Here is a 15,369-nt window from a genome sequence, read left to right as displayed (position 1 = left end):
AAAAGTGGTTTTGTACCACATCGAGAGTAGCACAAACCTATTCCTTAGTTTTTCTTATAAATACCATGTACCACATCGAAAAGAAAAATAAGTCCTTTCAAGCCTCTCTTTATAAATAGAGTCTTAGGGCATCAGTTTTATCAAGTCAAGGGAATTAGAGTCCTCTCTTTTATTCTCGGTCTCTTCAGTCTTAAATTTTCCAATACTCCAGTGGTAGTTCTCGGGCTTAGTTCAAGTTCGCTGAGAGTATATTCGATCTATCGATTATACTAGTATCTCGTTTTATCCTGGGAGGCTATCGACTCGCACATACGGTGAGAGGCGAAATAGCTTTAAGGAGACAGTTTCAACTGGACTCGAGGATTTCCATTTGGTTATATTCTTCCTTTCTCTGTTTGATTTCATTTACTCACGCACACACTTATTTGATTTATATGTATTAATCGCAGATTGTATTCACAGAAGTCTGACTTGTAAATTTAATAGAATACTAATATATTTGTAAAATTAAAATAGGGATCAGATTTTTTATAAGTCTTAGACATATCAGAGACACATACCATGTAGACAGTATATAGTTATGGTTAGTCTAGTGATAAAACTGAAGATTACATGTTCTTATTAAATTAATTCTATTTTTTTATTTTCATAGCTTTATAACTTGTGTAATTATTAGTGAGTAGTCATTTATAGGGCAAAGAGGGGAAGTCATGTTTACAATATAATTTTAGCATAATTTTCTATGTGATTTGCTTGATTATGGCTATTAGAGTTATTTATATTTTCATTACTAATTTATGTAATCGGGAGATATAATGAATTAATTAGATGAAAATAGGAGTAATTTTCGGGATATTTTACTCATTAGAGACACAAATATGATTAGCATAATTTGAAGTGAGAGTGGGATAAATAATGGAATTCTTAGAGGGTTAATACTCGAGAGATATTAATAATTACTTTAATTGGTAGATTAGTTGAATTAACAAAAGTTATTGATATGTAAGCGTGTTTCTAGAGTGTTAATACTTGAGACAAATTAACAAAATCTTAGTTATATGCCGACCTTAGTTGCTTTACCTTAGAAGGTAGGTATTTTGTAAGCATAATAGACCTAATTGCCCTAGGTTTTTATATTCATTGCTTAACGTAATTAGTTTAGTGGTGATTTAGTTGTAATACTTACCTAGAAAAATATGCATCACAAAATCGTTTTGGTGTTTCGGTGTTGAACAAATGTAAAAGTAATTAAGTCAAAATCGACTAAACCTATCTCGTTGTGGATATGACCCACTTGCCACTTTGTACTTTTCATATAATCAAAATTGAGTAAGTTCTATACATTTTTTTGAAATAATTAGTTTATTTGTTTTATGGGCCTCTTCGCAATTAATCACAAAGAAATTGTGCTTATTTGATTGTTGGGCTTTTGTTAAACTTTAAATCCATTCTATAGGATAGGTTCGTAAAATTACAATTACGGCCCAATCTAGAGCGAGGACAGTTCATTGATATTTTATTTCTGAGTCGGCCCAATTCGTGTACGTTCTCGACTATTCTTTACCGTTCAAAATGCTCAATATATGTATATATTTCTCACATTCTTTAATCACTTATTCTTTGTAGTCATCTCTCCATTTCGCCAGTTCCCGCTTTCTTTTTAAGTTTCTTCACATATCACTAATTTTAATATCTGGTTTTAATCCATTCGCTAATTTTTCCTCAATTTATATCAACCAAATCAACGGTGTACGTAACACTCACCATCATGACTTTTTCGATTCAAATTGGTAAGTGATGGCTCAACATAGTTCTTTATACATTGATATCTTCTAGATGCAAGCACCGATAATTACTTTATTCTTGATCATCGGACCCTATTTAGCAAAATAGAGATGTCAAATTTTGAATAATTGTGAACACAAAGATTTTACCTTTAATTTATATACATTTTTGTCATTTGTTGAAATTATAGTGTGTAATATAAATAGATATTATTTAGCTTGAGTTCTTGGACTCATTTGAATTTTGAATGTGAATGCAAATTATTTATTGTTTAGTATTTGTTCTCAGTGTGGATAATTTCTAATCAAATTCAGTCATCATATTTGTGTTTCGATTTTGTTTATAGAGAAGTGAATAGACCATGATAATAATACTTTACATTTGTGAATAAGCACTAATTTTTAACTTGATTTGGTTTGCATTTTACATTATAATCTTTCTTTCATCTATAATTTGTTGTTGGTTATAAAAGGGCACTTGATATATTTCTTCATTTCCATTCGTAGATACATGACGTTTGCCAAAAAATAATGAAGAAAATGCTCCCCAAAGAATTAACATTAAGGTCGACCACTCCAGTGTAAGTAATAAACTTCTTTTAGCATCCTATAGTTTGTGTTTTTTAGTGTTTTAATGGCCTAAGTGTAAGTTTTAGGGAATTGAAAAAAATATTTTGAATCCACTAATTTATTTTTCATTGGGTATTAACTATTCAGTATTCCTTTTTTGAAGATCCAAGAAATTATAGCACGTTTTATTTTGTCCCATTTAAAAACAACATTAAATGAAATGGAAGATTAATTTTTTTTGACCATCCTGACCACAGTTCACTGACCACAGTTCATGACCACAGTTTTAAATTTTAAGGTTGTGATTGCTAAAACAGGGACGGCCGAAATCTAGGATTTGTATTATGTAGTATATTAAAATTTACTCGGTACCATTTTTGCATTTTACATATTACAAATTGTAGATGTACCCTTATGTTCAAAAACTGATCTATGTAAGACCTGGTGCCTCAACAAAAACAAGATTAAAATATTGTTGTTTTTTTAATTTATAGTCTAAATTGACATATTTTATTCAATTTTTCCACCAAAAAAGATTAGTGCTCAAATGATATTATTTGTAACTATAGTATGCGGAGTAAAGATTGAATAGTTGGCAACCAAAATTTTAAATGTACTTTATCTTAGACCAAAAATTTTCTAAGGCAACATTTTCATATCAAGGGCAACACCAAAAATTATGTTGCAAAAAGCAATGACATGGCAAAAAAAATGGGGTCAAACTGACACGTGGACTGCCACGTGGACTGCCACGTGACATTTGCAACGTGACAAATGTGGGGCCCACTGACATGTTGGATACTGACAGGTGGGGCCCACTGGCATGTGGGGCCCACTGACATGTGGGTCCTGCTTGACACATGGCCCTTTTGCAACAATTTTTAGTACCTATTTGCAACATTTTTAATATCTATTGCAACACAGTAACAATGGACAAAAATTGAAATATACTTTCTGCATACATTAAATCCCAGTTCTATATAGAACTTTTTTCCAATCAAAGTCAACAAAATCACAATACAATAACACCGGTACTGATGAACTAATCTACTAATCTACAAACATTACAAGTCTATTATACACGAATCACAATTAACTTAACTAATTAATCTGGAAGCTACTTTAGCAACACGGAAAAGAGAGAGCACATATTTCAGATTCTTCAGCTGTGCTAACAAATTTGACGTCCATTTTACCCATTTCTGTAGAATCTTGTTACTGCTCTGCCACGAACCAGCTGGTTAGTAAGATCTATATCCCCTTGGCTTTTATTAGTCACAACTCTCATCCTTTCCTTTTCTAATGCAATACTCTCTTTCAGTTCCGCTGCCAAACTAAGCGACTCAATAATAATTGATAGATTATCAGAATCAGGATCCAATCCACGCTGAATTCCTGCTTACAATGCTGAAATTGATTACCGACATTAGTTCCTGACTTGATTAGCTATGTTGTATGACATAAATCAATAATACGCAAACTATACGAACTATCGGAAAAAAATAGTTAGGTAAATGACTGTAAAAAAACTAATCAGGATTCTAATATTCAAATATTGCAAAAGGTCACAATCTAAAGTAATCAGGATTCCCAGACAAATTGATCTATTTATGCTAATAAAGTAACTTGCTTAGCAAATACTCTATTCGCAAGATAAATGAAATATAATGGATGTTATTATGCAGTCACTCTCCTAATTTGAACTTGTCATTCTGTTGCTTGTAATATAATTATGGAATTGATGTACTTAGTTATATATTATTAATATTACAATTTGTCTTGCAATTATATCTATATATTAATTATTTAAATATACTTGAATTTATTTTTGACTTTTTGAACCGAGTAATTGGTTTTACTGGCTATGCCCCTGTTGACTTTTTTTCTGCTGCGTGTAAGAATGTTAGACCTCTAGCAGCTCCAATCAAAATCTTTAAGCGTATTTCCCATGGAAGTGGCATCACAGAGCATCCTCCTGCTCAGTATAGAAGACAATGAGATTGTCAGACTCTGGTTAAAGACACAAAGGCCGACTTACTACTGCCTTTCTTGTAGTATAGAAGACAATGAGATTGTCCCACCAGTTTAACAAGATTTGGATGAGAAAGGTGTGAAAACAATACTCATGCTTTATTCATAGAAGTATTACATCACATAAATTTCACGTATGTATTCAGCTAAGATAAGAAATGATTACGCAACTCAGAATAAAGACATGTAAATAATGCAGAAATAAAAACCCAAAAGATTTGACCATTTTAAAAAAAACTGCTCAAGATTTACCAAGTAAATCAGACCACATGAAAAGAAAACACTATCATCCGAAGCAAGAGAATCCATCTGGATTTGGTCTATTTTACCTTGTTATCAACTACAATATTTTGGCTTGCATAAGCCTTGTGTTCTGCACTACACGGTTCAATTACTTCAGGGATACAATACTTCTTCAGAAATTTGAAATCTCCCTTTAAGTAAAGTTCACTATGAGTATGATATACACATGTCCAGACATGTGCTTTTACAGATATAATAATATATGAATAAAATTAAGGGCAAAAGTTGCTAATTAATGTTAGAAATGCAGTCCTTATCCACTTTATATATAAAAACAAATATTACATTTATTTATTTTTTAAGGGAACAAATATTACATAAGTGCACCCAAGATTACAAATCTGACAGAATGTGAATATCTACCCAACTTCTAATAAGAACGTAAGACTTGCTTTATAGTAAGCATTGAGGATTGGCCTGACAACTTCTTGAACCTCGTCCCTAAATTCTGGCAACGAGAAAGATCTAACCGGAAATTGCATATTATGACTATTAGTGGGCTGGACAAGATCAGTACTAGATACTCCCTCCGCCTCATCTTAATTAATTTTCACCTTTTGTCACCTTAATATGTGTATCAGAGAGTCAAACATCAGTTAAGATGGGACAGAGGGAGTATAATGTAGTAACAAAAACAAGAATGTAATCATACGGATCTCGACGACGTATTTCTTTAACTGATATTCCAGCAGCTGTTTCCCCAAAGACGCTCTCGTTGATACTGTTGCAGAAGTGGAAGAAGTGATTTAACTTGCAATCTTTAGTTCTGCCTAAGTGAACACCTTCAAATTAGGAGTTGGCAATATCTGACCACTAGGACACACCTCTGACCCTCCACTTGATGCCGAGAACTGGCTATTCCCAGAAACATTGCTGCCTCCTGAAGATGTTGTGTTGCTGATTGTCTGTGATATACCTCCTAAAATATAAAATTTACAGCAAATCAAGAAAAATCCACGGAATCTAATCATCATCAACTAGAATATAATACTTCCAAATATGATCAAGATCAACACCAAAGTAAAAAAGACAGAGACTTTACAACTAAACGAGAGTTACATAATTATGAGATTGTTATAAGAATCATCAGACATGTATGGATTAGCCAAAAGAAAGTCAGAGAGAATAACTGTGTGGTACCTGAGCTGATGTGGCTTGTGGAATATGGAGTCTGATTGACAGAAGAAGAAGAAGAAGAAACACAACAAATACCCATATTTAATCTTGATTCTTGATGTTGGCTAATTAAAATTATATGTAGAACCAGATGTGATCAAGTTCTAATTTTTCACTTGATTTTGATGAATGCCTGCAGAAGCTATAGGATGGTACATAAGGTGAATGTATACTATACACCTATAACTAAAGTCAGATCAAAGTGTCTTGTTTGCGAAACCAAGTATATTAACGGTGATCAAACCAAGATTTGAATTCCAGAGTAAGGTGAAAGGTATCATCTGTTGTTTGGATAATCTAAACTAGTGTGGTTCTATTTATGTTTGAATAAGTCAGCTACGTGTTTATAGCTGTAGAAGTAGTCGTTCAGAGAGTTAGAGAAATAATAGGGAGGTGGTGCTATTTTGTAGCAAACCACATCTTCCAGTTTAGATAAAAGGTAGGACTTGCATTTTCTGTTTAATAACTAAGTCTGTATGTGTGTATCTATCTTCTTGCAATAATACAAAATCGAGTTCACGCTCAATCAGTTTGATTCTTTTATACATTAAGCTTTATATTTCCAACATTGTGGTCTCAGAGCCACAATTCAACACTCATTAGACACTGCTGCACTTGGCGTGAATGGAGACGGGGAAAAACAAAGAGGCTTCAATTGGTCTCAGTTACCCTATGCTCACGAAAACGAACTACACCGCGTGGGCCATGAAAATGAAAGTCTTTATGCAGGCTCACGGGGTGTGGGAAGCAATTGAGCGTAAGGATCCTAAGGCAGCAATCGACACGAAAATTGACAAACGAGCGATGGCTGTGATCTATCAGGGCATCCAGGAGGATTTGATGTTGACTCTTGCCGAGAAGCAAACCGTGAAGGAAACTTGGGAGGCTATCAGAACAGTATGTCAAGGCGCAGACAAGGTCAAAAAGGCCAAGGTTCAGACACTGAAAGGGCAATTTGAAGCTTTAAATATGAAGGAGACAGAGCAGATCGATGAATTTTACATGAAATTGAACGGATTGGTTACAAATATTCGGGCTTTGGGAGAGAAGATTGAGGAGACTTATGTTGTGAATAAACTACTGCGAGCAGTCCCATCCAAATTTTTACAAATCGCTTCTGCTATTGAACAATTTGGAAATTTGGAGGAACTCACAGTGGAAGAAGTGATCGGGTCTTTGAAGGCCCATGAGGAAAGAATCCATGGACAAGTTGATGTCAACGAGGGAAAGCTGCTGCTAACAGAGGATGAGTGGAGAAAACGGGAGCAAACTGAAGGCCAGCTTTTGCTCACCAGAGAGGAATGGCTTAAATGCTAGAGAGATGGGGCTCGAAACAGTGGTAAAACGCGAGGAAGAGAGTGGGTGCGAGGTAACCGTCACCGAAGCAAGATACGGGGCTTCAACTGTGGGGTGTATGGCCATTACGCGGCTGAATGTCGAAAGCCCAAAAGAGACAGGGATAATAAACCTGAGGTGAACCTGACACAGATCATGATGAGCCCACTTTGTTATTAGTTAAGGTTGGAGAGGTCAAGGAGGATACAGTAATGCTCAATGAAGACAACATGTTCTCGGGCACTAAAGGTATTGGAACTGCTAGTGAGACAAAAGGTGGAGAAGACTCTGACGTCTGGTATCTGGATAGCGGGGAAACAACCCATATGACGGGGCAAAGATCGAAGTTTAAGGAGCTAAACAAAACTGTAACTGGACGTGTGAAAATTGGTGATGGATCCACCGTGACAATTGAAGGAAAAGGGAGTGTGGCGTTCCAGTGCAAAAATGGCGAAGAGAAAATACTGAATGAGGTATACTTTATCCCCACTTTACGTAATAATATAATTAGTTTGGGAAGGCTGTCTGAAATAGGGATGAAGGTAATTTTGGATGGAGAATTTTTGCGAGTGTACGAGAAGGATGGAAAGCTGTTAATGAAGGTTACAAGGTCTCTCAATCGTCTATATAAAATTAATATCAAGGAAGCCAGTGGCATGTGACCGTTGAGTAAAACGGAGGAGGCTTCGTGGCTGTGGCATGCTCGACTTGGGCATGTCAATTTCCAGGCGATTCAATTCATGTGCAGCAACAAAATGGCACTTGGTTTGCCACCACTGGTTCAACCCAAGAAGGTGTGCAACGGTTGTCTTCTGTCTAAGCAAACACGACAACCGTTTCCTACGCAATCAAATTTTACTGCTAAGGAAGCTCTACAACTCATTCACGGAGATTTATGCGGGCTAATTGCACCGCCAACACAGAGTGAAAGCAGATTCTTTTTTTTGCTGGTAGATGACCACACACGGATGATGTGGGTGTTTACTTTAAAATCGAAGGACGAAGAATTTGGTGCCTTCAAGAGATTCAAAACAATGGTGGAAAAGAACAGAACGCAGAGAATTCAAGTGCTACGCACAGATAGGGGGGGAGAGTTTAACTCTCACGAGTTCACTTCATTCTGTAAAGACAATGGAATCATGCGACATCTCACTACACCTTACTCGCCACAGCAAAACGACGTCGTTGAACGCCGGAATAGGACTGTTTTGGCCATGACTCGAAGCCTACTGAAGGAAAGAAGTCTCCCATCTTACTTCTGGGGAGAGGCACTCAGACACGCCATTTATGTTCTAAACAGGGTACCAACTCGGGCACTCTCAAAAGAAACACCTTATGAAGCGTGGCATGGAACAAAGCCTCATCTTGAACATTTGAGAATTTTCGGGTGTTTGGCTCATATGAAGCAATAAATGGTAGCAAATAATAGGGAGGTGGTGCTATTTTGTAGCAAACCACATCTTCCAGTTTAGATAAAAGGTAGGACTTGCATTTTCTGTTTAATAACTAAGTCTGTATGTGTGTATCTATCTTCTTGCAGTAATACAAAATCGAGTTCACGCTCAATCAGTTTGATTCTTTCATACATTAAGCTTTATATTTCCAACATCATCAATCGACGTTCGTCTAATAGTTGGATGGGGGAAGATTGTAGAAAAGTAAAGTAAGAAACATGTAGAACACCAAAGGTGAGATTACAATTACCTAAACCTCTTTATAATCCAGGAATTAAATCACAATTCAAATTACCATAAAAACACAATCATCAATACGAAAAAAGTAACAAAATGACACCTTAAAAAGAACCTTGCTTCTCGTTAATCTTGCTTTGTCTCCGCTGCTCCGTCTCGGAATGCTTAGACCTGTAGTCTTAGAGTCCGCATCGCTCATCGGAGCAACATCTCTCATTTCCTTTAAAGTACTCTCTATCAACACCGTAGCGTTTGGGTTTCCAGATTTTCCATTTGAGCTACTAGAATTCGCTGATGCCACCACCAAAGGTCCTGGAACTCGAACTTGCCTTTGCGTATAGCTCCTCGAAACTCCAGGTTTTGTCCTTGGTCTTCTCCGCCTGAGTTTTCTTGGCTACTATCTTCTTCTCGGCGGACTTCTTTGCTGCTTTGGGAATTTAGGGTTTGAGAATTAGGGGAAAAGAGAGAGAGAGATAGATTGATTTGTGAATGTGTATATACCACAAGATCTGTTTGTTTCACACGGATCGATGAGCTGGCACATCTTAGAACCGTTGGATTAGGTTTTTTTGTTAGATTTTGATTTTGATGTTAAAGTCCGAGTATGTATCATTTTTGCTTGAGTAAGAAAAAAAAATCAAAGCTCATAAAAATGTTATTTATTAATTTATTTTTAATATGTTTAGAAATCCCTACTTACATGTAAATAAAATGAATATCTTCCATTTTTCATCTAAATATATAAATTTACTTTTATTCTTACAATTTTAAAAAGTATAAGTTTTTTAAACATATTATATTTTGTTTAAAAAGAAAACATGAAAGAAAAAAAGTTGTCATATCTATTGATATTTTCATAAATCAAAATTAATATCATAATTAAAATCAAAATCAATAACAGATTTAAAAAATAGTGCACTTTGGAGGTTAGTCTATTTTGACTGTTATATTATGATAATGATGGTACACCCCTAAAATAGATAGTAGCGCAAAATGGGCTTGGTCTATTCAGACTGCTTTGACTGATATAAAATCTCGCAAAATAAATATAAAAAAACTTAATAATGATGGTACGCGCCAAAAATCGATTGTTTTTAACATCCGTACAGACGAATCGTCGAAATTTTATTTTAAAAGCATCAATACTTCATTCGGGACAGTAGAGCAAACATGCCTTGGTCTTGGTCTATTATGACTGCATTGACTGATATAAAATCTCGCAAAATAAATATAAAAAACCTAATAATGATGGTACACCCCTAAAATAAATTATTTTTAACATCCGTACGGACGGATCATCGAAATTTTATTTTAAATGCATATATACTTCATTCAGGACAGTAGCGCAAACAGGCTTTGGCCTATTATGACTGTTTTGACTGATATAAAATCTCGCAAAATAAATATGAAAACCTAATAATGATGTTACGCGCCTAAAATCGATTGTTTTTAACATCCGTACGGACGGATCGTCGAAATTTTATTTTAAAAGCATCGATACTTCATTCGGGACAGCAGCGCAAACAGGCCTTGGTCTATTATGACTGCTTTGACTGATATAAAATCTCGCAAAATAAATATAAAAAACATAATAATGATGGTACATGCCTAAAATCGATTGATTTTAACATCCGTACAGACGGATCGTCGAAATTTTATTTTAAAAGCATCGATACTTCATTCGGGACAGTAGCGCAAACAAAGTTTGGTCTATTTTGACTACTTTGACTGATATAAAATCTTGTAAAATAAATATAAAAAAATTATAATAATGATGGTACACACCTAAAATCGATTGTTTTTAACATCCGTACGAACGGATCGTCGAAAATTTTATTTTAAAAAAATTAAAGGAGTTAAAAGAGCCATTACTTTAAGTAGAAATGAATTATTTCTATAAGGGTATATTTAAATAATGTGGAATAAAACACATTGTCCTCCTTGGTGTAGTGGTTTGCACTCAACTTTGTTCTGTAGGAGGTCTTGGGTTCAAATCCTTGAGTGGGGCCCACATGGGGGACCCTTGACACATCAGCAGGATCCCCCTGCCACGTCAACAGGGTGAGGCAGGCCCCTGCCACGTCAGCAGGGTGGGGCCCACGTGTGACCCACCTGTCACGTCAACAGGGACCCACTGCCACGTAAGCAGGGTGGGGCCCACATGGGGGACCCACCCGCCACATCAGCAAGGCCCCTGCCACATCAGCAGAGTGGGGCCCACATGGGGAACCTGCCACGTCAGCAGGGGTCCACCTGCTACGTCAGCAAGGTGGGACCCACATGTGGTAACTAACCTGCCACGTCAGCAGGGACCACCTGCCACGTCAGTAGTATGGGGACCCAGCTCTGCCACATCAACATTTACTTATTTATTTTTTAATAAAAAATTGATTTTTTTTATTAATATATGTATTGGCAACACTTTACGAGACCTATGCTAACATAATTAAAACATGTTGCAGTATGGTACATTATCATATACTACTGCAACATTATCTACGGAAAAATCATGTAATTATGTGGTAGAAGGCCGTTTATGACGTAGTGAAAGTTCAAGTCCCAAACATGTGATTTTTCTCGAATAACCAGATTATTTTTTTTAACGATTTTCTCGATGATCCGGCCATAAAGATGTTAAGATATATCGATTTTAGTTATCAAAAAAATTGTAAAAAGTTTTAAATTCATCTTGCATGACAGAGAATAGAAAAATCTAGGAAAAGTTTAACTCCGGGGATTTGTTCCCGATTCACTGGATAAATCTTTTAAACGATTTTCTCGCCGATCGAATTATACGGATGTTAAGATATTTCGATTTTAGAAATCTTATAAAAATAAATAAATCCATCTTGCATGACAAGAATAGAAATTTTTTGGATAAGTGTCACTCCAAAATGCCGGATTTGTTCCTGATTACTAAATCTTTTTAAAATGATTTATTCGATGAACCAACCATACATGTGTAAAGATATCGATTTGAGCCATAAGGAAAAATTAAAAAAAAAATCAAATTCATCCTGCATGAAAGCAATAGAAAAATCTAGGAAAAGTCTAACTCCAAAACACATGATTTATTCATGATTGACTAGATAAATTTTTAAACAATTTATTCGACGATCCAACCACACAGGTTTTAAAATATCAAATTTAGTTAGAAGAAAATATTAAAAATAAATTCAAATTCACCTTGCATAAACGGTATTAGAAAATTCTAGGAAAGGTCGAACTCCCACATATGAGATTTTTTCTCGATTAACCAGATAATTCTTTTAAATGATTTTTTCGATAATAAGAATGTTAAGATATATTAATTTTAGTAATCATGAAAAATTACAAAAACAAAATTAATTAATCTTGCATGATAGGAATAGAAAAATCTAGGAAAAGTCCAACTTCCAAACGTGAGATGTATTCCCGATTAACTAGATGATTTTTTTAAATCATTATTTTCGATGATCTGACGTAAATATAGTAAGATGAATCAATTTTAGTCATCAAAAAAATTATAAAAAAGTTTCAAATTCATCTTGCATGATGGGGAACAGAAAAATCTAGAAAAATCTAACTCCCTAGATTTGTTCATGATTAATCTAGAAATTTTTTTTAAACTATTTTTTCGATGATATACGGTCGTTAATATATATGGATATTAGCCATCGGCAAAAATTACAAAAAAAAAAAAAATTAAATTCATCATGTATTTGAGGAATTCAAATTTCTAGGAAAAGTGTAACTCCCAAAACACATAATTTGCTCCTGATTAACTAGATAATTTTTTAAAAGATTTTTTCAACGATACAACCGTACATATGTTAAAATATATCAATTTAGTCATATGAAAAAATTACAAGATTAGAACAAATCTAGGAAAGGTCCAACTCCTACAAATCAGATTTGTTCGCGACGAACCATATAATTTTTTTAAATAATATTTTTGATGATTCAACGGTACAGATATAAAACTCATGATTGATGGCAGTATTGAAAACAGTAACAACAATTGTAAACAAGTTGATGTTAGGACAGAAAAGGAAAAATGCTCAGCTAAGCCTTAAAATTGGAACCATATTAAAGAAACTTGCTCTTAACAGTTGAGATTAATAAAAAAACATGGACCAATTTTCATTTCATTTTATTCCCTCTCACATCCACATTCAATTTTGTTAACACATTTTCATTTCATTACTATCTTGTTGCACTTCTTACAACCAAACGAACCATGAATTTAAAGTGGCTAACTTTGTAGTCTACATCAACCAAACAATTCAAAGCAAGCTTAAACCAACACGAAACACATATCAAATAATCCACAAAATGCAAACAAAAACAAATAATAATGACCAGGTACTGAATACATAACATATATCATTTCTCCTTCCTACTCATTTCCTTCACAAAAATCATTTCCTGCATTTTCCCGATTTCACTCAATTTTTCCCCCCAAACCAACCATCAATTCGAAGTGGCTAACTTTATCCTACACAGAAAACTACATGAACAGAAAATTATTCAGTTTTTCCTCTCCAATTCTATCTAACCTAATCAACTCCTAAATTCTACATAACTCAATCAACTCACAAAACACAACATAAACCAATAAGAGCAATACAAATCAAAAGAAATGTGATAAATCATACTTCCACATATCCGCAATCACAATCACATCATATTAATCGGGTTTCCTCCCCCCGAATCCTACCCTTATCAACTCCTACATTCGACACATTAGAATCCAATCTCAAAACACAACAAAAACAAATACAAACACAAATGACCAAGTACCCAATACATAACATTTATCATTCCTCCTTCCTACTCATTTCCTTCACAAACTCATTGTAAAAAAATATCATTTCTGCATTTTCCCTAATTTCACTGCAGTTCATCCCACCAAACCAACCAACATTGTAACATTATCCTACACATCAAACAAGCAATTACAACAACAGAAAATTAATCCGGTTTTCCTTTTATTCCCAAATTATACCCTTATCAACTCGGACAGTGTACACATCTCAATCCAATCACAAAACACAACCAAAAATAGCACCAGAAACACAAATTATAAATAAATGAAACAAATCAAACTTTAAGAAACCCGCAATCACAGACACATCAAAATAATCAGGTTTCCTCCCCCAAATTATACCCTTATCAACTCCTACACTCTACACATCACAATACACTCGTAAAACACAATAAAAAACAGAATCACATCAAATCAATAAGTTTACATCATAATCCAATCTCGAAACAAAAACAAAAACAAAAACCCCAAATAAAAACCACTCAACCCATACCTGAATCGAGCAATCAATGGCCGCCTTCCTTGGCATGCTGCTGATGCTCAAGATGCCTACGCTCCTCGGGAAGAGCAAAAAGATAAGAGAAGATCATACCACCAAAAAAAACGTGATAAATGGGCTCAACAGAACTGGTCATAATGTACTTGGCATGATAAGTGTCCAATCCACGCTTAAGAGGGCCTTTTAGAGCATCAAGTGTAAACATGGGCTTCATGTGAGATAGTTACCATCACGACAAGAATTCATTTATCAGTTATATACAATTAGGCAAATATAAAATTATACTATGCACTAATAAAGAAAGAAAGTAGACAATGGTTCAAATAGTCCTCACTCTGTGATTTTTTAAATTGGAAATTTATTGCTTTTACATGAAATTTTTATGAAACACACATGAACATTACTCCAATCTACTATAAAGATTTCATGAACAAATGTCATGTTTAAAGTAGTAACATAGGGCCTAGAAAAAGACACATAAACCTTACCAGAATATTTACAATTCTAAAATTAATAACACGCATAAAATCACAAAGAACAGCGTTAAAACTAATCAATCACATAAGTCATCTCAAACACATCCCTATATATACTCAAAAGTACATAACCACTCAAGTAATAATGATGTGTGCTTATACCTTACTAAAATTATAATAATTGAAATCAACCATTTATCAAATATATTCATTCTCATTTAATATCAAGTGCAAACAAAAGTTTTTTAAACAATTAAACATATAAAAACACATAACAACATCTTGGCAGCTCGACTCCACAGAAACTCTGTTCGCCTCCAGATTTTTAATAAATTCATAAATAGGTTTGTTAGCGTGAAATTAGGTGGAGACTTAGTTGAATCAGAGACCTAGCTACCATAAAAATGTCAGATGAAAACAAGGTGTTTAGAGCCGCTAACAGAGTCTGTAAAAACCAGTTTTTTTTAATAAATATATATGTTTATGTAAGTCTAGTGATTTAATATATACAAGTAGTAAAAATGTTAATGTGCTTTATTTAAAAAAAAAGAAATGAAAAAATGTACATAATTTTAAACGTTTAGTTGTTTTCTTTATTTGGTCAAAACCTGTTACTAATAGATAAGATATGAGTTAAACATTAAAAATACAGATATGATTTAGTTTTGAAAATAGTGGAGGGTGACATTAACTTAGG

The 15,369-nt window shown here is 34.3% G+C and overlaps 1 protein-coding gene and 1 long non-coding RNA gene across 7 annotated transcripts in view; both read right to left on the bottom strand.

The window, feature by feature from the left end:
- Positions 1–3,501: 3,501 nt before the first annotated feature.
- Positions 3,502–15,369, bottom strand: part of LOC141702525 (uncharacterized) — a 93,082-nt gene continuing 81,214 nt past the window's right edge. The window contains exon 3 of the long non-coding RNA XR_012567175.1: positions 3,502–3,761. This is a non-coding gene — a long non-coding RNA (uncharacterized LOC141702525). The remainder of the gene's footprint in view (positions 3,762–15,369) is intronic.
- On the bottom strand, positions 3,779–9,455 carry LOC141702524 (uncharacterized). 6 transcript variants are annotated; one of them, XR_012567167.1, is made up of 5 exons: positions 8,994–9,455; positions 5,513–5,607; positions 5,341–5,409; positions 4,715–5,153; positions 3,779–4,329 (listed from the first exon to the last, which is right to left on the bottom strand). XR_012567167.1 is itself a non-coding variant. In XM_074506192.1 (4 exons), exons 1-4 carry the CDS (start codon positions 9,105–9,107, stop codon positions 4,266–4,268), a joined length of 342 nt encoding a protein of 113 aa, XP_074362293.1. In that variant the 5' UTR covers positions 9,108–9,455; the 3' UTR covers positions 3,779–4,265. The 6 variants fall into 6 exon arrangements, 1 of the variants encoding a protein (XP_074362293.1); XR_012567168.1 differs by having other exon boundaries at positions 9,006–9,455; XR_012567171.1 differs by lacking the exon at positions 8,994–9,455 and adding an exon at positions 5,829–5,878.

The sequence above is a fragment of the Apium graveolens genome, unplaced genomic scaffold (genome assembly GCF_009905375.1).
Source record: "Apium graveolens cultivar Ventura unplaced genomic scaffold, ASM990537v1 ctg5265, whole genome shotgun sequence".
Lineage (NCBI taxonomy): Eukaryota > Viridiplantae > Streptophyta > Magnoliopsida > Apiales > Apiaceae > Apium > Apium graveolens.
This window is presented reverse-complemented; position numbering and strand designations above follow the sequence as displayed.

Bases quoted from the DNA above. Each gene is read 5' to 3' on its own strand.
- LOC141702524 (XM_074506192.1), bottom strand. From the start codon at position 9,107: ATGAGAGATGTTGCTCCGATGAGCGATGCGGACTCTAAGACTACAGGT. The intron at 5,608-8,993 runs GTGTCATTTTGT...TTTATATTTTAG, and splicing joins GAAGCAAGGTTCTTTTTAAG to GAGGTATATCACAGACAATC. The intron at 5,410-5,512 runs GTGTGTCCTAGT...CTTCTGCAACAG, and splicing joins CATCAAGTGGAGGGTCAGAG to TATCAACGAGAGCGTCTTTG.